Below are 22,707 nucleotides of genomic sequence, written 5' to 3' on the forward strand. Positions count from 1 at the left end.
AGGCTCTTTAGATGCGATGCCTTAAATACAGGGAGTCAAGTGCAGTTCCTCTCAATCTGAATACCTGTGAACTAGAGAGACATGTGACCACCCCCACACAGCCAGAAACCATGGCAGGGCAGTCAAGGGGTAACCCTGACAGACGCTACTGTTTAAAAAGGGGGATAATGACATATAATGAACACTGAGTAATGTATAGAATTATTGAATCGTTATGTTGTACACTTGAAGCTGATGTAACGCTGTATGTTCATCATACTCCAAAAAAAAAAAAAAAAAAAAAAAAGCAGGGGGGGGAATATGAATGAGAGACACAACAGGGAGTCATCGGTTCATAGCACTTCTGAAATCCAGCTGGGAAAATGTTGAAATGTCCTTGATTGAGACTCAGTCCTGGAGTGTCCGGGTGGCTCAGTCGGTTGAGCGGCTGACTTTGGCTCAGGTCATGGTCTCATGGTTCATGGGTTCGAGCCCCACGTCGGGCTCTGTGCTCACAGAACAGAGATTCTGTGACTCACTCCCTCTCTGCCTCTCCCTGCTTTCGCTCTGTCTCTTTCTCAAAAATAAATAAACATCTGAAAAAAAAAGAAAAAGATTCAGTCCTATTTCTCCCCAGCTGCAAGTCTCCATGGGTTTTTTTTTTTTTTTTAGATGTAACACACATGCCATAAAATTTACCACTTTAAAGTACGCGATTCAGTGGTTTTAGTATATTCACAATGTGCAACCATCACCACTATCCCATTCCAGAACACTCTGCTGCTCTAATTACTCCCCCTTCCCTCCATCCCCTGGAACTAGTCTACGTTCTGTTTCTCTGCATTTGCTCATTCTGGACATTTCATATAAATGGAATCATACAATACCCAGCCTCTTGTGTCCAGTTTCCTTTGCTTAGCATAATGTTTGCAAGGGTCGTTCATGTTGTTCAACTCTGTGATGAGAGGCAGAGCCCTCCCAGCTGTTAAAGTTGGAGGCTTGGAGGCAGTAAGAGACCAACATGGGTATCGGTCTATCGGTATTGAGTTCTGGCTCAGCCTTGTAGGTTCTACTGTATTTTTTGCTCTCTTCTTTTCACGTCTTCCCTTCCTGACTGCCTACACTGATTAACTTCAGGTTCCAGAATTAGGCACGGAAGCGACAGCCTTACATAGACTATTTAACTGGTTCCCCACCTGCAAAAAATAAATCCCTTAGTGGTTCTGTTTCTTTGGTTGAACCTTGACCGATAGGCCAGTAACGCCATCTGGGCCTGCTATTCAGCCCATCCTCTGAGTTTTAAAATTTCATTGTGTTTTTTTTTTCAGTGCTAAAGTTCCCATTTAGTCGTTCTATGTATCTTCTATCTCTTCGTGGAGACTTTCTATGGTTTCATTTGTTTTAAGCCCATTTGTAATTGCTCGTCGAAGCATTTTTACGCCGCTCCTTAAAATCCTTGTTGGAAAATCCCAATGTCTAGGTCATCCCAGGGTTGGCATCTGCTGGGTATCTTTAACTCATTCAAGTTGAGCTTCTCTGGGTTCTTGGTATGATGCATGATTTTGTATTGTATCCCGGACATTCTGGTATTACATCATAAGACTGTGGGTATTACTGAAACCTCCCGTTCCAGCAGGCCCTCTCTGACATCGTGCCATGGAGGAAGGGAGTGTTTCCTTGCTACAGCCAGGTGGGGATAAAGGTCCTGGCTCCCCACTCAGCGTCCTTGGACACCCTGGGTAGGGGAAGGCATTCATCATTACTGCTGGTCCAAGGCAGGATTTCAGGTTCCCCACTAGGCTTCCTAGGTGGGAGGGGGCAGGGCGCCCTGATACTCCTACCCATGTGGCCTCTCTGTGATGTGGGCTGGAGGCCTTTTGTGCTCACTGAATGATAATGAAAGTTCCAGCTTCCCACTCAGCCTCCTCTGACAGAGGCGGGAGGCTGGTGAAGTCCAGGATTCCCATGTGGTCCCCGTTCTTCCTGTGTGTATGTGTGTGAGGGGGGGTTGTTACCTCTTGGTTGGAATATAAGTCTTGGTTGCCCCCCGGGTCTTGTCTGCTACCACCCCGGCAGGAGGTGGGGGTGGCGGGGGTGCTAGGAGAGGTGTCTTGTTATAGTCTGTTGAGGGTGGAGGCCCAGGCTCCCCCACTCAGCCTCTGCTGACCAACATGGCAGAAGGGCCACGGTGTTCTCCATGGTGTCGGCTGGATTAATGAAGTATTTTCTATAAGTTTTTGGTCTTGTCAGGTTGCCTCTCTCCTGGTCTTTTGGCTAGAGAGAGCAGATCTTTTCTGTGTGTGTGTGTGTGTGTGTGTGTGTGTGGTTTTGGTCTGCTCCCACTGGCATTTCCAAGTTACTGGCTTGTCCAGCACCCAGTCTGCGATACTGTGAGGCAAACAGTATTGCACCACTCACTGTGGTGTTGTTCTAAGCATCCAAGGTGTCTAGCCAGACCTTCTTGACTCCACCTTTCAGAACTTTCTTGTATTTGTTCTTTTAATGTTTATTTATTTTGAGAGAGAGACAGAGAGTGAGCAGGGGAGGGGCAGAGAGAGAGGAAGACGCAGAATCCGAAGCAGGCTTCGGGCTCTGAGCTGTCAGCACAGAGCCCGACGCGGGGCTTGAATTCATGAACTGCAAGATCGTGACCTGAGCCGAAGTTGGACATTCCACCGACTGAGCCACCCAGGCATCCCTCGTAGATGTAATTTTAAACCAAAGAGTCTGCTGGATTCAGTAGGAGCCGTTGATCTTCCTGTGGTGGTCATTCGTGCTGTTCACCAAGTATTTCTAGGTTTTGCCTTCTGGGGATATGCTAAGATTGCACCTTCTGGCTCCGGACGGAGTCACGTGACTAGTTCTGGCCAACCAATTGTGCAACATGCTCCTACCTCTGGACCAGAGCATTTACTTACCAGCCTGAACCCCCCTGGAGATCTCATTGCCTCTGCGCATTCAAGATGGTGGCTGATCTGTCACCCTGAGTGCTAGAATGAGGACACCTGGCGGAGAGTCCATAGGCAGCCCTTGAGGGACTTCACCAAGGGCTTCTCCCTCCCTTGAGGGAGGAGAAGGCAAGCTGACAGGCCCCAGGTGGGATGTGTGTGCTATTCCTCGGGCACTCCCGGCTGCCCAAGAACAAAGGAAAGGGGGGAAACGAAGGGTTAACCGATAGAGCTCACAGTCTCCATCTATTTACAAAGGACCCGAGTCTCCATCTATTTACAAAGATCTTAGCCAATCACAAGAAAAAGGCAGTCTTATCAATAGCCTCATCTCCAGAAATTTGTAGACTCAGTTTCCTGGAGCCCCAACATCACCCTCCCCTCCATAGTGATGTGGGAAACAGAGGCAGAAGGAAATGGCAGATAGAACTCAATTTCCGTATAACCTGCAGCCCATTGACGAATACTTGAGGCCGGCAAGAGCCAAACACTTCTCTAGGAACTCCCTATGTCTTAATGTTAATATTTTGCTGGGGGGGGGGGAACCCTTAGCTCGGCAATAGCTAGGCCTCCACCATCTTGGGAGTGTTCTTTAGCATATGAAGATCTCACTGGAAACTTCCTCCTGATTTTACCTCCCCCCACCCCATAGTATATAACTAGTCTCTCCTCCTGGTCCGGGCAGCTGTTTCCGCCCACGGGTCGCGTCCCCGTGCTTTAATAAAATCACCTTTTTGCACCAGAGACATCTTTAAGAATTCGTTCTTGGCCGTCGTCTCTGGACCCCCTGAGCCCCACTATCACCCCAAAAACCTCATCCGACTGAATTGTGTCCCCCTGCCACCCTCCCCCCAATTCATGTTGAAGCCCTGACCCCAGTGTGGCTGTATCTGGAGATGGGCTTTGGAGAGGCAATCAGTTTACATGCGGTCATAAGAGTGGGGGCCCTGATCGGATAGGGTGAGTGGTTTTACAAGAACAGATGCCAGAGAGCCACTGGCTCTCTTCATGTCGGTGCACGTGCAGTAAGGAAGGGCCACGTGAGGACATGGCCAGATGGCAGCTGCCCGCAGGCCAGGAAGACAGCTCTCGCCACAGACCCGATTGGTCGGCACCTTGGTCTTAGACTTCCGGCCTCCAGCACTGTGAGAAAATGAGTTTCTGTTGTGTAAGCCGCCCGGTCTGTGGAAATTCCTTATGGCGGCCCGTGAGGACAAAGATATGCAGAGTGAATGGGGGTGCAGCTTGGTTGCTACGAGATTGTGCGCCTTGAAGATTTTGGGGTACTCTGGGGCGCCTGCGGGGCTCCGTCGGTGAAGCGTCCGGCTTCGGCTCAGGTCACGATCTCGCGGTCCGTGGGTTTGAGCCCCGCGTCGGGCTCTGTGCTGACGGCTCAGAGCCTGGAGCCCGCTTCCGATTCTGTGTCTCTTTCTCTCTCTGCCCCTCCCAGCTCGTGCTCTCTCTCAAAAATAAATATTTAAAAAGTAAAAAAAAAAAAAAAAAGATTTTAGGGTTCTTTATTCCCTCAGCATAACTGAGGCTCTTCTGGCCGACACAACCCTCTTGGCTAAAAGGGAAAGAGAGAGAGCTGCGGCGAAGCTAAAGTCACTCCATCCCACAAAGACAACTGCATTTCCCATAGAGCTGGGATTTGCGGACCTTGGCTCCAATGACGACCAGATGGCAAGGCTTGGAGAAGCTGCTGGTTTTGCACAAGAGATAACAATAAATGTCTGAAGTCAGAATCAATAGAGAAACATTATTTTCACAATTTTATTTCATTAAAAATTTTTTTAGTGTTTATTTTTGAGAGAGAGAGAGAGAGACAGACAGACAGACAGAGTGGGAGCAAGAGAGGGGCAGAGAGACACACACACAGAATCCGAAGCAGGCTCCAGGCTCCGAGCTGTCAGCACAAGGGCCCGACACAGGGCTCGAACTCACGAAACCGTGAGATTATGACCTGAGCCAAAACCGAGAGCTGGGTGCTTTACCAAGTGAACCCCCCAGGCACCACCCCGGAAATTCTTTTTTAGACATCATTTCAGACTTACAGGAAAGTTGCAAGAACAGTACAAGGAATTCCTATATACTCTTCAACCAGATTTCCCTGCACGTTAACATTATCACATTGTGTTTATCTCCCCCAGCCTCCTCTCCACACACACACACACAACTTTTTCTCTACCATCTGAGAATAAATTACAGACACGATGCCCCTTTACCCTCAGATACTCTAGTGTGTATTTCCTAGAGACTCTTACATAACCATAGTACAATTCTCAAGATCAGGAGATTAACCCTGATAAAACACTATAACCTTCAGACAATGGTCAGATCTGGCCAGTTGTCCCAGTGATGTCCATGATAGCAAAAGAAAGTCCTGGAACTGGGACAGCTCCTTGGTATTCCTTCCTTCCTTCCTTCCTTCCTCCCTCCCTCCCTTTCTTTCTTTTCCCCCCTTTAGTCTTTGTCTTTTGTTAACTTTGGCCTTTTTGAATTTTTGAAGAGTACGGACCAGCTGTTTTGTAAGCCCTCAATCTGGGCTTCTCTCTTGTTTCTTCATAATGAGATTCAGGTACTGTATTTTGGGTAGAAACAGCATGGAAATGGTGTTGTGCTGTACGAATATGGGGGCGGGGGCGGGGGTGTTAACTTGATCACTGGGTGAAGGTGGCCTCCGGCCAATCGTATTTCTCCTGTAAGAAGTCCTCTGATCCAAAGTGGGCGGAACGGAGAACATTGGTGAGCGAGCTGCAAACCATCTTTTCCACACTCCGCTTACATGGCCTCTGTGCGGGGCGTGCACTGCGCAACCTTTCACAGACCCAGACGTCTTTGCCGGGTCTCCATTTCGGCACCGGGCGCATTACCATGACCGCTTACGGGATGGTGCCTCCGAAGACCAGCATGAGCCCGGCACACAGTTGTGTCTCTAGACACTGGAGGGATGGATGAAAGCGACAGGCCAGGGAAGTAGAGGGTGTGAGGAGGGACGGAAGAGGACAAGCCGAGCCTGACGACAGATTTCGGGGAGGCCCTCTTCCTGCCACAGACAGTGGCTGCATCTGGAGAAGCTTCCCGGCGTCCGGCCCGGCCCAATCCCGGTTCGGGCAGAGGGGCAGTGTTTCAGGACTGGGTTATTCCTGGTGATCTGGGTTGTGCGTGGAGGCCAGATCCTAGGGTCCCTACATTTAAGGCAGCCATTTCCGGGGTTCCTGCCGTCGCATCAGGAGGAAGGCGGAAAGAGAGGTGATGTCCTTCAGAGAACCGTGTACTGCTGTACTCAGTGCTGAGGTGGAAGGGAGGGGAGAGGAGGGGAGGGGAGAGGGGGCCACTGAATGACTCACCAAAGCTAGGGGTGACCCATCTGTGCGAAACCCCAAGAGGCAAGGCTCACAGGAGCTCACCTGCTGATCGCTTATGTTGTCACGTCAAGGGAAGTGGCTCAAAGTGACCAGAAATCTGAGGCCAAAGTTCTAGGTGTGGAGAAGCTATTTTGAGCAAGGAGCTCGCCAACAGAGCCGGTGTCGCGGTTCAAATTCAACGCAACGGTGGATACTACGAAGGAGACTCAGGGAAGCAAAGGGCAAAATATTAAGACTAAATTTTAAATGGAAAAAGGTAAAATCTAACTAGATCCAAATTAAAAAAAACCTGTTTTTTTATCAATTAGAAATAACAAAAGTAGACACAAAATAAACAAGTTTCTAAAAGACCAAGCCTCCGACTAAAACAGAAAGCCAATTTGTTCAGGAAACTCATACTTCCTGCCCACTTTGTTTGCTTGGAAAACACAGGAGAGTAGACCATCTGGGGTAATTAATTCTGGAGTAAAAATGTCAGAACCTGGGTAAACAAAGATTAGCGCCAAGATAAAAACAATAAAAGGAACCAGGAACTAAAAGAGAAACCACATTTCAATAAATTCAAAGGGGTAGAATTCCAGACAAAATTCAGAAGACGATTCCCGGGATTCTGCCATCGGTTAACGTTCTGGACAAGACTCTTCTCAGGATTCTTGCTCCTTCATATCTAAAAGCATCTCAGGTTTTAAACGGACTTCTGTAAAATGTTCACAAATCGAGCGGAAAGGTGTGTAAATAACATTTAAGAACAAACCCTTCGAAACCTCCCCCTTAAAATTCTCCAACCCGAAGCCACGGAACAGGAAAAGGTTAAGGTAACTGTGCAGAGGTAGTAGCCGACACAGTGACGGAACTTGGCTTTGGCAAACCCTGCTTTCAGGGTCTGTTGCACTGATGTCCAAAAACCATGCAGAAGAAGAGCTGGGAAGCAAGTGTGTGAGTCAGGTTCTCAGGCTCCTTCCCTTCCTCCTCCAAAGCTTAGCTTCACAAAACCACTGGGAACAGTGCCTTCTCTGAGAGCTGCAGAAAAGATTTTATTCCCCGACCTAAAGCTAGTTCCGGTAAAGTGGTACATGGAGAACATTCGCTAAAGCATCTGTCTCTGAGTCTGGCATCTTCCCAGAAGTGGGGACGTGAGCCCCGACGGGGAGCTCAGGGGTTGCGGTTCTCGGAGAGGCAGGAAGCACAAACGTACAAGAGGCCAGTTTCCATATTACACAGAGTCAGAGCTGGAAGAGAACTCTAATATGAGCTGGTTCAATTGTCTGTTTTATGTTTTTTTAATGTTTATTTATTTGAGAGAGAGAGCGAGCGCGAGTGTGTGTGTGTGTGTGTGTGTGTGTGTGTGTGTGTGCAGGGGAGGGGAAGAGAGAGAGAATCCCAAGTAGGCTCCACGCCGTCAGCACAGAGACAGACACGCGGCTCGAACTCACGAACCGTCAGATCGTAACCCGAGGTGAAATCAAGAGTCGGACACTTAACCAACTGAGCCACCCAGGTGCCCCTAGTCTCTCGCTGGTTGAGGAAACCAAGTCCTGGCAAGTGTAAGTGACTAGGGCCAGTGCCTAGACTGGCCGCCAGCCTTTCTTCCCACCACCCCGCATACGACAAGTGCAACGGGAAAATTCACAGGCCACAGCACCAAAGCTACACGTTGTGTGCAAGTTAGGACCACACCCTTTCCCAACTTGCACACCAAGTTTAGAGTCAGGTTTAAGTCATTTTCCCAGAAGCAACGGGTGCCGCTAGCCAGTTGTGAGCAAGGAAGGTGGATTTAAGACCTGACCTTGGACTTGGAAAGACTTGGGCTTGAATTTGGGGCTAGTTCTTAACCTTTCTGAGCATCATTTCCTCCTCTGTAAAAGAAAGGGATTAGGTCCTTAAGTTACTTTGCTACTTAAACTTATTCCTTCAGCTTCAAAGCACTTGGTAGAATTGTAAGGATTAAATACCATAATATATTCAAAGTGCTTAGCGTTGCAGCTAAATTGGCATTCAGTCGTGCTTACTATTATTGTGAGCAGGCCTTTACTTCCACAGATTCGTTAGGCAGATTGTCTCTTAATTAAGGAGGTGATGGGGGCCTGACCGGTGGGAATGGAGAGGCGGTAACGGAATTAAGAGACATTTCAGGGTTAGCACACCAGCTATCCACTACTATGTAACAAGCCACCTGCAAATTTGGTAGCTTAAAAATTCATATTTTTCGTATGAATCCGCAATTTGGCCAGGGCTTGTCTCTGTTCCCCACGGCGTCATCTGGAGGAAGGTCAGTGAGGGGCTGGAGGGTCCTCTTTCCAAGATGGCTTACTCACACGGTTGGAAAGTTCGTTCTGGCTACTGACTAAGCTTAGCCGGGGCTGAAGGCTGGGGACGTTGGTTCCTTTCCAAGTGAGCCTTTCCACAGGAAGATCTTGAGCTTCCTTACGGCATAGCGATTGGGTTCCAAGAATGAGCATCCAAAACAATGAGGTGGTATTTTTGTGACTTCATCTCAGAAGACAAATAGCACTACTCCTTCTCTATTTTCTCGGTCAAGGCAGGAAGGCAGGTCTATCTAGGCTCTCTCTCTCTTTTAAATGTTTATACAGTTTTGAGAGAGAGAGAGAGAGAGAGAGAGAGCGAGCAAGCAGGGGAGCGGCAGAGAGAGAGGGAGACACAGAATCCCAAGCAGGCTCCGGGCTCCGAGCTGTCAGCACAGGACCCGATGTGGGCTCGAGCTCACGAACCGCGAGATCGTGACCTGAGCCGAAGACTCAACCAACTGGGCCACCCAGGCGCCCCGACAAAATCTCTCTTTTGACAGGGGTCTAGAAGGGCAAGCATTATAGATATAGGTTGCATCCATGTCTGGAAAACATGACCTGCCAACGATTGACGATGGGCAGTGAGGAAGAATGAGTTCCTGGGGAGACTGAAGTTTCTACCTTAGGTGACCCCATGGCGCCATTAATAGAATTCAGGAACGCAGAGGGTATTGCTAAAAGTGTCCAAACAAGGAGGCCATTAGACTGGGGATGGCTCTAACACCTTGGTAGCCCACATAAGCAAACCAAACTTAAGCCAGAGCCAAAGCGCTCAAATCCAGGAAAGTGAAGCTTAAGAGCAACCCATCACACGGAGCCCAAATAAGGCAACTGCTTAAGCCCTAACCAATGAAATAACTGTTTCCCTTTGCTTTGGTGACTTCCCTGTAAAAACCTTGCCCCAGCTCCTGTCAGGTGAGCACTTTGGGGTTGGCACTGCTCCTCTGAAATCCACGTTTGTGCCAACAAGCTCTTCCCAGTGTATCTTTTACAGCATTTTGGAGCACAGGATCTCAGTGGGGATAGGAGCGTAGCAGCGAGGGAGGAATGAATGAGTGACCCCAAGTAGGACAAAACCCACTAGAGTTCCACTTCATGGAAACCAAAAAGAAGGTGGGATGAGAGCTGAAGTGGATTTAACGTCCCAAAGAAGTCAAGATGGTTTGGACTGCGAAGGAGACACGGGCTAGGAAATGGGGGTACCCTGGTGACCTTTGGGAGGGTAAAATATAGCACATACCATTTAGCAGCTGTGATGCTTTCTAGAAACCCTTTCTAATGTTTAAAGCATTTCCACACATGGGAGGAATGCCTTGCTGGAAAATAAGCTTTTGTGTTTTTTTTTTTCTCTGTTAAGAGCAGAAGTGAGCGGGGCCCCTCGGTGGCTCAGTCATTTGAGTGTCTGACTCCTGATTTGGGTCCAAGTCATGATCCCAGGGTTGGGCTCTGTGCTGAGTGTGGAGCCTGCTTAATAATTCTTTCTCTCCCTCTGCCCCTCTCTCCTGCTTACTCTCTCTCTCAAAAAAATACATATACAGCAGAAACGAATGGATTAAATACGTAAATGTTCAGACCCGGGACTAGAAAGCTCCCAGAAGAACACACAGAAGGAGCGCTTCATGACATTGGACTTGGCAGTGATTTCTTGGGTATGACACCAAAAGCACAGACAACGAAAGCAAAAAAATAGACAAGGGAGACTACATCAAACTCGTAAGTGTCTGCAGAGCGGAGGACTGAGAAAAAAGGCAAACGACGGAATGGAAGAAAATATCTGATAAAGGGTTAATATCCAAACAATGTAAGCAGCGCCTTCAACTCGAAGCAAAAAAACCTCCCTAATAGCCCAATTAAAAAAAAAACAGGCCAAGGACTTGAATAGGCATTTCTCCAGGAAGACATACAAATGGTCAACAGGTATATGAGACGATGCCCGACATCACTGGTCACCAGGGAAACGCAACTGAAGGCCACAAGCAGGTATCACCACACCCCTGTTAGGAATGTTATTATCGATAAAGCCCAAAAGGTAACAAGTGTCGGTGAGCCTGCAGAGAAGCTGGAACTCTGGCACACTGCTGGCAGAAATGTAGGATGGCGTAGCCACCGTGGAAGACAGCATGCAGGTTCCTAAAAAAATGAAATACAGATATAGCATAACAGAGAAGCAGGGGAGGGGCGGAGAGAGAGGACACAGGATCCGAAGCAGGCTCCGGGCTCTGAGCTGTCAGCACAGACTGGTCCCACCCAGGCGCCCCCATTCCTACAAATTTATCCAAGAGTTGAAATCACGATCTCGGAAAGAGATCTGCACGCCCAAGTTCACTGCAGTATTCTTCACAACAGCCAAGATGTGGAGACAAGTCAAATGTCCACCGATGGATGAATGATGAAGAGAAACGTACTATATACCCGCAGCGGTTTATTCTGCTTCAAAAAGAAACATCCTGCCATAGTTGACGATGCGGATGAACCTTGAGGGCATTAGGTTTAAATAAACCAGTCGCACAAAGGCAAATACTGCACGATTCTGCTTACGTGAGGTACCCGAAATGGTCACGCACAGAGAAGCAGAGGGCAGAACGGTGGTCGCCAGGGCTTGGGGGGAGGGGGAGTGGGGGCTGCTATTCAGTGGGGGGATAAAGTTTCAGTTATGCAAGATGATTACATCCTAGAGATCTGTATATCTTGCCTCTAGTTAACAATAGCATATCGCGCACTTACAAATTTTGTCAAGAGGGTAGATCTCGTGTTAAATGTTCTTGCCGCCAAAAACAAACCAAAAAAGCTTGAAAAAAAAAAAACCCTAAAAACCCACAAAAAGGCAGAAGTGTACTTGAGCAGCATAGCTTTTGCCACCGCGCTTCTGAACTCAAGGGTAGGCGAGCTGCGGGGGTGCGCTCGACCTCGAAGGGTGAAGGAGATCCCGAGCCAGTGCTCCAGGGCCAACTGTGGCTTGAGAATGTGGCCACGCATGCTAACAGGCAGAGGGACAGTGGCCAAGGGCTGGGCACTGAGCCCTGTGCCGACAAATAACCATAATGCCCTCTTATAAACCTCATCACAGCTCTGTGAGGTGCGGATTATCGTTCAACAAATACTTTAAAAAATTTTTTTCCAATGTTTATTTTTGAGACACAGAAAGTGAGCGGGGGACGGGCAGAGAGAGAGGGAGACGGTAGGGTCCGGGCTCTGAGCTGTCAGCACAGAGCTCGATGTGGGGCTCGAACTCACGGACTGTGAGATCATGACCTGAGCTGAAGTCGGACGCTTAACTAAGCCACCCAGGCACCCCCACAAATACTTTTTTAATTGAAGCATCATCAACTTACAATGTGACACTCGTTTCAGGTGTATGACATACCGATTCAGCAATTCTATATGGCACTCAGTGCTTTCCATGGTGGTACCAGGGGCAGTGAGCACCTGAGGTTGGGATTATTACCTGCTCCGTTTCACAGTTAAGCTTGGAGTTCAAGAGGCTGTTAAGTGAATTTTTTTTTAGCCCACTGTCCATTGTATTTTCTAGTAAAATGGAATTTCACAGGCCTCTTAACAGAATTCTAGAGATGAGCCTGAAAAATGCAAGTCTTCGTAAGTAATGAAGAGTTTCTGAAAGATACGGCAACATTCCCTCCCTCCACTAGGTGTGGAGGTAGGTGCCGTGTTGCATCATAAAACTGAGCCAGTTGGACAAGGTATCTTCCCTAAGAATCTCCATCGGCTTCTCCTGTGCAAAACCAAGACTTGCGTGAACGTTGGTAACTGGTTATCAACTTTTTTCTGTTTTCTGCTAAAATAATCTGCTCTTGCAAGTGTTATTTGAACACAGGGACTTTGTAAGCCTTTCGAGACTTAAGAAATTGTTGCTACATCTCCTAAAAATTACCTCTGAAATCGACAGTCCTTCTGATTGGTTGCTGCTACAGGCTGAACTCTGTCCCCCTCACCCCTCCCAAAAAGGTTGCAGTCATACCTCCCAGTACTTTTGAATGTGACCTTATTTCCGCAGAAAATGGAGTTAAAAGGACATCACTAGGGTGGGCCCTCATCCTACACAACAGGGTCCTCGTAAGACGGGGGCTCTTAGACACGGAGGGAGACAGACATATACAAATGCGAAGGCACAGAGAGAATGTCATCTGCAAGTCAAGGAACACCCGAGTCTACCAGAAGCTAGGAGAGACGCAAAGTCTCCCTCACGGCCCTGGGAAGGAACCAAACCTGCTGGCACCTCGATCTTGGGACTTCTGGCTTCCAGAACTGTGACACGATACATTTCTGTTGTTGAAGCACCGACCTGCCCCCGTTCGTTAGGGCAGCCCCAGGAAACGAATACAGCTGCCTTGAAAATAATGGAGCAATTACTATATCTCCTTACCAGTCAGGTTTGTTAAATATAGAAGCACCAGGCACTTCTCCCTTCTCCCGTGTGCACAATGGAAAAAGTAAAAACCTTCAAATAACTGGAGTCTGTTTCATCTAAACAGACAGCCCAGGGGCGCCTGGGTGGCTCAGTCGGTTGAGTGTCTTGACTCTTGATTTCGGCTCAGGTCGTGATCTCACGGTTGTGGCATCGAACCCCGGATCGAATCCCCCTGCCTGAGATTCTCTCTGCCTGTCCCCCGTGGCACTTTCTGTCTCAAAATAAACATTAAGCTGACAGCCCGGATCTGATTCCAAGCCACGGGGTCTCCCATCACACCACAGCCACACGCAGGCACGGCATTAAACAGAACTACCCGCTGATTTTTCTTCTGTGGTTAGCCTTTGCTCGCTTTTTTTTTTTTTTAATATATGAAATTTATTGTCAAATTGGTTTCCATACAACACCCAGTGCTCATCCCAAAAGGTGCCCTCCTCAATACCCATCACCCACCCTCCCCTCCCTCCCACCCCCCATCAACCCTCAGTTTGTTCTCAGTTTTTAACAGTCTCTTATGCTTTGGCTCTCTCCCACTCTAACCTCTTTTTTTTTTTTTTCCTTCCCCTCCCCCATGGGTTTCTGTTAAGTTTCTCAGAGCCTTTGCTCGCTTTCTATTGGCTGCTCTTTTCACTAATAATTTCTAAGTACGCTTTTAAAAATTAATGCCTTACGTGTTTTAAGTGTCGCAAATTTTTTCTCCCGATGTCAGTTATCTTTTCATGTTTCAAATGGCATTATTTTCCATAGCCATTTGAACTGTTCATTAGGGCAAGTAGGTTAACTTTCTTTTATGGCGTTTGAAGTTCATGCGTTGCTCGCAAAGGCTTTCCCCATCCCGAGATCACAAAAACCCTCCGTTTTCCCCTCCCCCATATTTTTATAGTTTTGTGTTTTGCTGAAGAATCAGGCTTCACATTTCCCTGATGGATAGCTAATTGATCCAGCACCATTAACTGAATGATAGAACTCCTGCCCACAGATGTGGAATGTCGCTTTTATCACAAATTCTTTTTTTCCTTTTTTTTTGCATGTTAAATTCTTTTTCAACGTTCATTTATTTTTGAGAGCCAGTGTGACGCTGGCTTGAACCCACGAACCGCGCTGAACCGTGAGATCACGACCTGAGCCAAAGTCAGAGGCTCAACCAATGGAGCCACCCAGGTGCCCCATCACAAATTCTTAAAGACACAGAGGTCGGTTTCCGGCCTGGATTCATTTTCTGACTTCACGGGCCAGTCTTTAGCAATGGGCCGGAAATGCACGTGCACGTATTCTGGGGCGCCCTCCCCACCACCCCAGGAAGACAGCGATGCCGTGGCTCACCTCACCTCTCACCCACACGAGTTGACCATGTGGCTCCTGGCTCGCGGGCAACGAGGAGGTAGTCGGTCAGTATGGGGGAGGGGCGGTAACATTAGAAAGCTCGGCCTCCCAGACCCCCAAACAAGCTGCAAAATGGTATCACCTCCTTTCTAGGGATAACGTGGCCTCCCTGGATACCCATCGAGGCAATGTTTAACCAGCAAAGGAACGGGGGAGGTCTCCGGCTTTCACGTGAGGGGTGGGATCTGCTGGGGGCAGGGACAACTCCCACTTCGGTGTTCAGAGAAGGCCCCTTCACGCACATTGTCTCACGGGCTCTCACCAGCACCCAGTGTCACTAGGCGGGCAGTGTCTCCCCTCCTGCAGGCGGGGGTCGGTGCCGCCCCTCACGGAGGAACCTGGCACTAGGGGGTGAGCAGAATGGGCTTCGTTCGGATGGCTCCAGGACATGCAGGAAGGGTGGCCCGGGAGAATGACGACTTCAGGCCCCTCCTTCCCGGTACCTGTCTCTGCAGAATCTCCTGTTCCCACAACAAATCCTTACCGAACACCTCTGATGGGCTAGGGATTCGTCTGGGCCTTGGGAATACAGCAGAACACAGATCCAGGGGATCTTCGTTCTCTTCGGCCAGGCTGGCGATCCCTACTCTGAACCGTGACCCAGACTGGCCTTTGCTCCATTCTCTGGGTGGAGCCGTGACCTCCGGCCAACGTCTGCACTTTGCTCCGGTCTCCGGTTGCTTCCCTGGCTACCGGTCACTTCCTAGAACGCACTGACCTGCTCCAGACAGACACGCTTTTCTATTCTTGAGGCACAGACCACTGGCAGATTCAGACCCAAATCCCAGCCATGCCTTAATTCTGACCTTTTAAAATAAGTTTCAGGCAGGTCACAGTTGCCTGCGCATGCCATTGTGACAGCAGGGGTGGCACATACAGTTCTTCTTGAAGCAGGAAATAGAGCTCAGATGCCGAGGTGGCCGCTCTCCTCTTTTCTCACTACACCTCTTCCTCCGATGCCCCCACCCTTCGGGATGTTGTCTGAGGAAGGGGGCTTGGCAGAAGGAATACGTACTAGATGTACGTAGGGCACCACACTTAAGACCCCATCGGTTCATGTTCTGCAGGCAGAAATACTCTTCTACTGGCTGTAGTTGGTAGAACTGTGTCCCAAGAAAGGTATGTCCAAGTCCAAATCCCCAACACCCGTGAATTGGACCTCACTTGGACAAAGGGTCTTTGCAGATACGATTAAGGTGAGGATGTCGAGAGGAGATCATCCCTGATAGGGGAGGACCTTAAATCCAATGGCATGGGGTTGGTATGCCGTGGTGTCCTTTTAAGAGACAGAAAAGGAGATCGCAGAGAGACAGAGGGGGAAAGTCCAGGCGAAGCTCCACGTGAAGATGAGGCAGAGACTCGAGGAAGCCAAGGAACGCAGAGGACTGCCAGCGGCCACCAGGGAGAGGAGAAAGGCACGGGACGGATTCTCTCCAAGCTTCCAGAAGCAACAAGCCCTGCCGACACCTTGATCTTGAAATTCTGGCCTCCAGAGCTGCCAAAGTGTATATTCCTGTTAAGCCGCTAAGTTTGTGGTCATCTGTTACGGACCCGGCCCGCTTTTCCCCTCGTTGCAAGCACTGCCGTGGACAACGTGAGCGACTGTGGAGAGCACAGCCTTCATGTTCCTTTCCCCGGGGAATCTGGCGACAGTTCTCAGATGGCTGGACAGCACCCAGCAGGCGCCCGTTCACCAGCAGAAGAGGCCTGGGGCCCCCTGTGAGGTGCTGGGCTCTGTAGGTTCCGGAGGCGTGGGATCGATGTCCTCATCCATATCAGATCTGTCTGCTCCCATCTCAGTCCTTTCTTCCTGCCTGATCCAAAGGCTGCTTTCTAGCTGTTTTTCCGCAATTTCCAGCTCTTCCTCTGTCTGTAAGACGGCCACGGTTTCGCGGGGTAAGTGTGAGGAGTACAGGCCGAGTTTGGCCTTACAGCCAAACATCGCTTCGTATGGACTTTGCTGCAAGGAAACGTCGAACACCTGATTCCTCGCCAGCTGCACAAATCGCAGGCCTTCGGCCCAGCGGCGTGAGCGGTGACTCTGCATCCAGGCACGTATCATGTTCTTGACGTCACGGCTTGCTCGCTCCAGGGAGCCCTGGCCTTGGCCAGGGTGGTGCTGACCACAGACGATCTTCAGCTCCGGCCATACCTCATTGAGCTCATTAACAACCTGGTTTGTGAACTCTACGCCGCTGTCAGATTCTAACACGCCAGGGGTACCGAGAATTGTGAAAATATCCAACAGGACGCTGACCACCTCGTGGGCCTGTTTAGCTCTTAACGGTCGTAAGATGATAAACTTGGTCAAGTGGTCCTGGTAATACAAAATAAACTTGAACTCACCGTCGGCATTTGACTGCATGTCAAGTACTTCAACTTGGCACCTGGAGTCGATGTCCTTAAAAGGCATGGGCTTGGGCGCAAGACCTCTCTTGGGCACTGGGTTCTTCTGGTGGCACTGTTTACACAGTGTCAGGTACAAGACAATGACTTCTTTGGTGACATTCCCATATTTTCCTTGTAGCTCCTTGAGCATCCGTGTCCGCCCACCGTGTCCAATATTGAGATGTGTGTCGTGAAGAATGTCAAACAACTCTTCCTTATGTACGTAATACCGTATTCGATCACGTTCCCTGTGAGCGGCCTCTATTAGCTTCTCCGTGCCTTGCACGGAGATCACGTCATATTTTGCTGCGCGGCGGTAGTCACGTGATGACTTCTTCCCCTTTTCCTTGGCTTCTTTGACTTCCTTTATTGTTTGAAAGTACTTTTCTTTGGAAAATACCTTGCTGTTGTAACTTTTGCTTTCTACTAACTTTGTCACACTTGTAAGAAACTTTTCTCTCATGTTACTTATCTCCCTTTCCGTTTCACTTGTGCTGGAAACACCAGGGGAGTCATTTCCAGCTTTCTGGGGCATCATGGAGAGCTGTAAGAAGGATCCTAGGAAAGGGAGAAAGAAACAGAGTTCGATTCACTGATATTCCATCTGGAAGACTTTCCTTCCAGAGTTCTGCATTCTTCCATCTGATATTTGAAGACGACTACATAGAAGAAAGATAACACGATAATAGTACAAAGCAGTAACAGAAAAAGGCAACTAAAAAGCCAAGCAAGGGGCGCCTGGGTGGCTCAGTCAGTTAAGCGTCTGACTCTTGATTTCGGCTCAGGCCACGAACTCACAGTAGTGGGATCGAGCCCCACACTGGGCTCTATGTTGCGCATGGAGACTGCCTGAGATTCTCTGTCTCTCAAAATTAAAAAAAAAAACTAAAAAGCCAACGAAGACCATCCAAAACCAGAGCATGTCAAAAGAATTTTACATCAGTAAGATATATATGCAAATATGTAGTAATTTTAGACTTCAGGCAAACAGAACAAATGAAACTGTTAGCTCATATGGGGAAACCTGATTAACTGGTCTTCATTAATTGAACAGGAGACAGGATAAATGGAAATGCTTAAGGGCAGTGGACTAATACCTTCCTTCGGTAGCTTTTTTTGTTTGTTTTTAAAAAACTTTTTAGAGGCGCCTGGGTGGCGCAGTCGGTTGAGCGTCCGACTTCAGCCAGGTCACGATCTCGCGGTCCGTGAGTTCGAGCCCCGCGTCGGGCTCTGGGCTGATGGCTCAGAGCCTGGAGCCTGTTTCCGATTCCGTGTCTCCCTCTCTCTCTGCCCCTCCCCCGTTCATGCTCTGTCTCTCTCTGTCCCAAAAATAAATAAACGTTGAAAAAAAAAAATGGGGCGCCTGGGTGGCGCAGTCGGTTAAGCGTCCGACTTCAGCCAGGTCACGATCTCGCGGTCCGTGAGTTCGAGCCCCGCGTCGGGCTCTGGGCTGACGGCTCAGAGCCTGGAGCCTGTTTCCGATTCTGTGTCTCCCTCTCTCTCTGCCCCTCCCCCGTTCATGCTCTGTCTCTCTCTGTCCCAAAAATAAATAAACGTTGAAAAAAAAATTTTTTTTTAAAAAATAAAAAAAGAAAACTTTTTATGTTTATTTATTTTTGCGAGAGAGAGAGACAGAGTGCAAGCAGGGGATCAGCAGAGAAAGAGGGAGACACAGAATTCAAAGCAGGCCCCAGGCCCCGAGCTGCCAGCACAGAGCCCGACGCAGGGCTTGAACCCATGAATCATGAGATCACGACCCGACCCGAAGTTGGACACTTAACCAACTAAGCCACCCAGGCGCCCCTCCCTCAGTAACTTTTAAAATAATATAAACAGGAGGGGCGCCTGGGTGGCTCAGTCAGTTGAGCATCTGACTTCGGTTCAGGTCACGATCTCAACAGTTTGTGGGTTCGAGTCCCGCGTCGGGCTGTGTGCCGACAGCTCAGAGCTCCAGATCCTGTGTCTCCGTCTCTCTCTGACCCTCCACGGCTTGCATTCTGTCCCTCTCTGTCTCTCAAAAATAAATAAATGTTAAAAAACATTTTTTTTAAATAATATAAACAGGAGAACATTGCTAGAAGGTTATCACACGGTAACAGCAAACTTTGAAGTTCACGGCAGAGAGGGCTCTTCAGCCTTTCCACAATCAGCATAATCAATTTCTTGTGGCCCAAGAGCCTGTCCTTGCTTTAGGAGAATCGAGGAGAAGGTGGTAAGAAATTTTACGACGATGGTTTTCTCCTGTTGACCATACACAGGATTAGTGAATGAAGAGTTTGAGTCCTTACCCCGAGGGACCACATTCTCATGACTGTCCAGCATTGTGTCCCTGCACCCTTCAGCAGTCCTTCCAGAGGCTTCCAAACACCTCTAGTCTTCGGTCATACCCGCCAAAGGTCGCTACCTCTTGAGACAACGCCAGCTGCAGCCACAGGGACCATTCCTGGCAGCCACATCGGGACTGGGGAAGGGAGAGCGGAGGGTACCTGGAATGAAGCCACGCCAGCATAACCGACTTGGCACGTGAGTCATGTGAATATTATATGGAAGATCCCGGAAATAAAGACAAGGTCTCCTATCCAACCACGTGAGTCCCGCTTCGTGGGTAAGAAAAAAAAGTTCTGCCCTCCTGGGAGGTCTGTAGGCCTGGGCTGTTTTGACATTGCCTGAGCTGAGAGCCACATATTTCCGGAAAAAAACAAAACAAAACAAAAAACAGTGAGTCCAAATGAACCTGGGTGCTCCCAAGGCTGGGAGACACTTTCGGGTACAGGCTTGATGGCTCTGAATTGAGGCAGCAGGGTGTTTCCAGAAATGGAAATATTATACGTTATGTACAGATTTGTCAGGAGAGTATCATGCCAAAAAGAGATACCCCAAACAGAGTCCACAGTCCACCAAGGTCGGAGAATTCCTCAGGGACAGAACTTGATACTCAGGTGTCTAAACCCAGATTCCTTAGCACAACTCCAGATGGTGGGATGGTGATGTGGCCGGGGGAAGAATTCATATGATGGTAACAGGAATCCCAACAGTCAGAGGAAAACAAGATCCCCAGGATCCCAGCCATTAAATGCAGAGCTGAGGGATAGGGCAGAATCCTGAAAAGCAGAGAAAGATGAAAAGGGTTCAGAGCTCTGAGCAAGGGTCTTAGCTGAGCCGAGGTCCTGAAGGTTCTCCACTAAAAAGGCTTCAAACTCCCTCGCTCAGCATCACTGGTTGACCGTGGAACATTCCCGATTCTAAGACATTACTGATGACAAAACCACTGCCTTACTGATGGCCTTCTTTTGAGCGGAAAAACAGAGGACCTTTATTAAATGAACACATCCAAATTAAAACATGTGGAAGACACACATTTTAGTAGTGAAGAAATAGAACGTTTGCAAGTGCTGTTTGAGTCTGAACTCAAGATCCTCAGTGTACGATGATGTTCTAAAGGCTCTGAGAAGTTCTGCAGTAAAACAAAGTGTGCTTCATCTACCAGTCTCATTTAATCCCGGACATGGCGCTTTGTTTCTGAAGGAGTATCTGTTGTCATCTCACAGCCTTAGTGGTCCTTAGAACAGACCTGAAAACCACAAGATATTCAACGGGATCCAGTAAAGTGCCTTCCAGACTCCTCACTGAAACCAGCGTCTCTCCGAAATTGAGTGGCTGCCCTGGCAGCTGTAGGAGGCCCTTCAGGGGACTGCAAAGGAAGGAAGGGCCTCATTTCCAGCTTGTAAAAGAAAGAAGACAGGCTGGAAACAATTTATAATCAAAAGATGCAAAATCTCAGTCTTTAATATGAGATACGGTTCTTACACTATAGCAGGAAATTCTGAGGCACAGCCCAAAAACCACATTTGGCTAACAGACCTACTTTGGTTAGTCTACCCAGTGTACTTTTTTTTTTTTTTTTTTTTTAAATTAGAACGATTTACCTATACTTAGAGATTGGGGGATTTCACAGAAGCATCTTGACTGATGTGCTTGGGAAATGGGAAGATCTGGATACGCTGGGAACTTTGCTGCTTGGCAACAACTGGCTGGAGTGGAGACAGCAGCTCCCGTTAAACAGTCTGCACGCTCCTGTTTCTCAGGGTCCCTAAGCCACCTGCTACCTTGTTCAGCTTACCCGCCCATCCCTGCGGCTATCTGGGTTTTCAACACCTGTTCCACGGCAGCATGAAAGGACTGTGTTCAGCTTCCCGGTGCGATCTGTGCCTGTTGGGGGGAAACTGATAAGTGACCTTTGGTTAGAGAAAACTGGAAACACCTCCCTTCCTCACCCACCTGTGAGTCTTTGCTTTGGCGCCCCAGATCTGGAAGGTCCTTTCGCTGATCTTCCGGGTCACCCCCAGCTCAAATCGGCCTGCTTCCCGAGGCATTCGGCAACTCCAGCTGATGGCCACGCCCCCCTCCCTGGGGGCGGGGCACTCAGCGGAGCCCTTCGCTTTGTATTTGTAGCGACTGGTTCAGGTATACGCAACCTAGCGGGCAGGAGCTGGGCCACCCACCTAGCTGTTTTCGCTCGGAGGGCCAAGGAATACAAAGCCGAGACAAAAGATGCTCAAAGGACGTTTGCAAACACTTCCCGTCCGGGTGCAGCGGCGAGGCCGTGCAGAGGGAGGGCCAAGGGTGGCGGCGTGGGAATTCAATTTAGGACTCTACCACTCGCTGTGTGTCTGCCTCCGGCAGTTACTGAGGTTTCAGTGTCCTCCACCGTCACAGCGGAAGTGCCAGTTTCCGGATGAAGACTCGGCGGTAACGCCGGATAAAGCGCTAAGCCCAGTGTCCCCGCACCTTCCAACACGGACACTCCACCTCCTCCTGGGACCTGGTTCGGGCACCACCTACCCCTGCGCGGCCTTCCTCCCCGCACTCCCGCGGGCTCCGCCCCTCCCGGGCCCGGCCGCGGACCCGCCCCGCCAACCCCGCGAGGCCAGAGGGGAGGACCGGACGCCCGGGCGGTGAGGGGTATTTGCCTGGGGCCGCGGCGTCGGGGACCGCCCACCCCGCGTCCAGCCACGGTCTCTCCTCCCGCCCGCGCGTGCCCAGTCGGTCCCTCAAGCCGCTCGCCCCGGAAGCTGCTCCGCGCCGGCCGGAAGCCCCGCCCTTGACGCCGCGGGCCAGCCGGCACCCTTTCCACGCTCGGGAAGGGGGATCGTGAGGGTCCTGCCCCGCCTGTCGTTGGGAGGTGGCGGGGACTAGAGATACGCGAGGCCGGCATGCGCGTGACCTTGGCAGAACAAGCCACGGAGCTCGGTCCCCCGCGGCAAAACCGGTTATTTTCCCACGTTGTTGCAAAGCCTGCAACTCTCGAAGTCAACTTGCAGTCATCATTCTGAGTCCGGCAGCTTAATCTAAAATGAGGGCAGAGGCGTCCGCGTCTGCAGTGCCTCCACCTACTAACGTGGTCGCGAGAACCTGCGTTTCATTCAGATGGACAGCGCTTAACTTCTAACTGCGGCCCGAAGATTTGTTTCGTTAAACTCTGATATAATGGCCCCATTCCGTGCGGCACCAGTGCATTAAAACAGGTTGGTAAAGGGGGCCCGCGGGCAGGCCAGGGATCCTGCAGCTTCTCACTGTAGGGGAACAGCCTGGGGCAGGGGACTGGACGCTGCTGGGAAAGCCTAGCAGCTCCTGTCCTCCTGACAAGACTTTCAATCCAATGGCAATCTAACTTTTAGGAAAAAAATTAAGAAATAGGCTACTACAACATAGACGTGCACATAACAGGAGACAGGTTCAAGAGGCAGGATCTCACATAGCTTCCTATCTAGGCCTTCTTCTCAATGAGCCACGATGTCCCCCAAATACTGCTTGCTGTAAAAATGAAGAGGGGCCCCGGGCTGGCTCAGTCCATGCAGAGTGACTATCTCAGGGCTGTGAGTTCCAGCCACATGCTAGGCATGGAGCCA

The 22,707-nt window shown here is 49.6% G+C and overlaps 1 protein-coding gene across 8 annotated transcripts; it reads right to left on the reverse strand.

Annotated features, from left to right (window-relative positions):
* Positions 1–5,147: 5,147 nt before the first annotated feature.
* Positions 5,148–21,769, reverse strand: KRBA2 (KRAB-A domain containing 2). Of its 8 annotated transcripts, XR_003964625.1 has the most exons (7): positions 21,077–21,768; positions 20,919–21,007; positions 19,087–19,899; positions 14,351–17,356; positions 12,826–12,946; positions 6,338–6,500; positions 5,148–6,219 (listed from the first exon to the last, which is right to left on the reverse strand). XR_003964625.1 is itself a non-coding variant. In XM_030295370.1 (3 exons), the coding sequence occupies exons 2-3, from the start codon at positions 19,118–19,120 to the stop codon at positions 16,101–16,103; spliced, it is 1,290 nt and encodes a 429-aa protein (XP_030151230.1). In that variant the 5' UTR covers positions 19,121–19,899; positions 21,077–21,768; the 3' UTR covers positions 14,129–16,100. The 8 variants fall into 8 exon arrangements, 1 of the variants encoding a protein (XP_030151230.1); XR_003964626.1 differs by lacking the exon at positions 20,919–21,007 and having other exon boundaries at positions 14,895–17,356; XR_003964624.1 differs by lacking the exon at positions 20,919–21,007 and having other exon boundaries at positions 14,356–17,356.
* Between the last annotated feature and the right edge of the window lie 938 nt (positions 21,770–22,707).

Source organism: Lynx canadensis, chromosome E1 (assembly GCF_007474595.2).
Source record: "Lynx canadensis isolate LIC74 chromosome E1, mLynCan4.pri.v2, whole genome shotgun sequence".
In the NCBI taxonomy this organism is placed as follows: Eukaryota; Metazoa; Chordata; class Mammalia; order Carnivora; family Felidae; genus Lynx; species Lynx canadensis.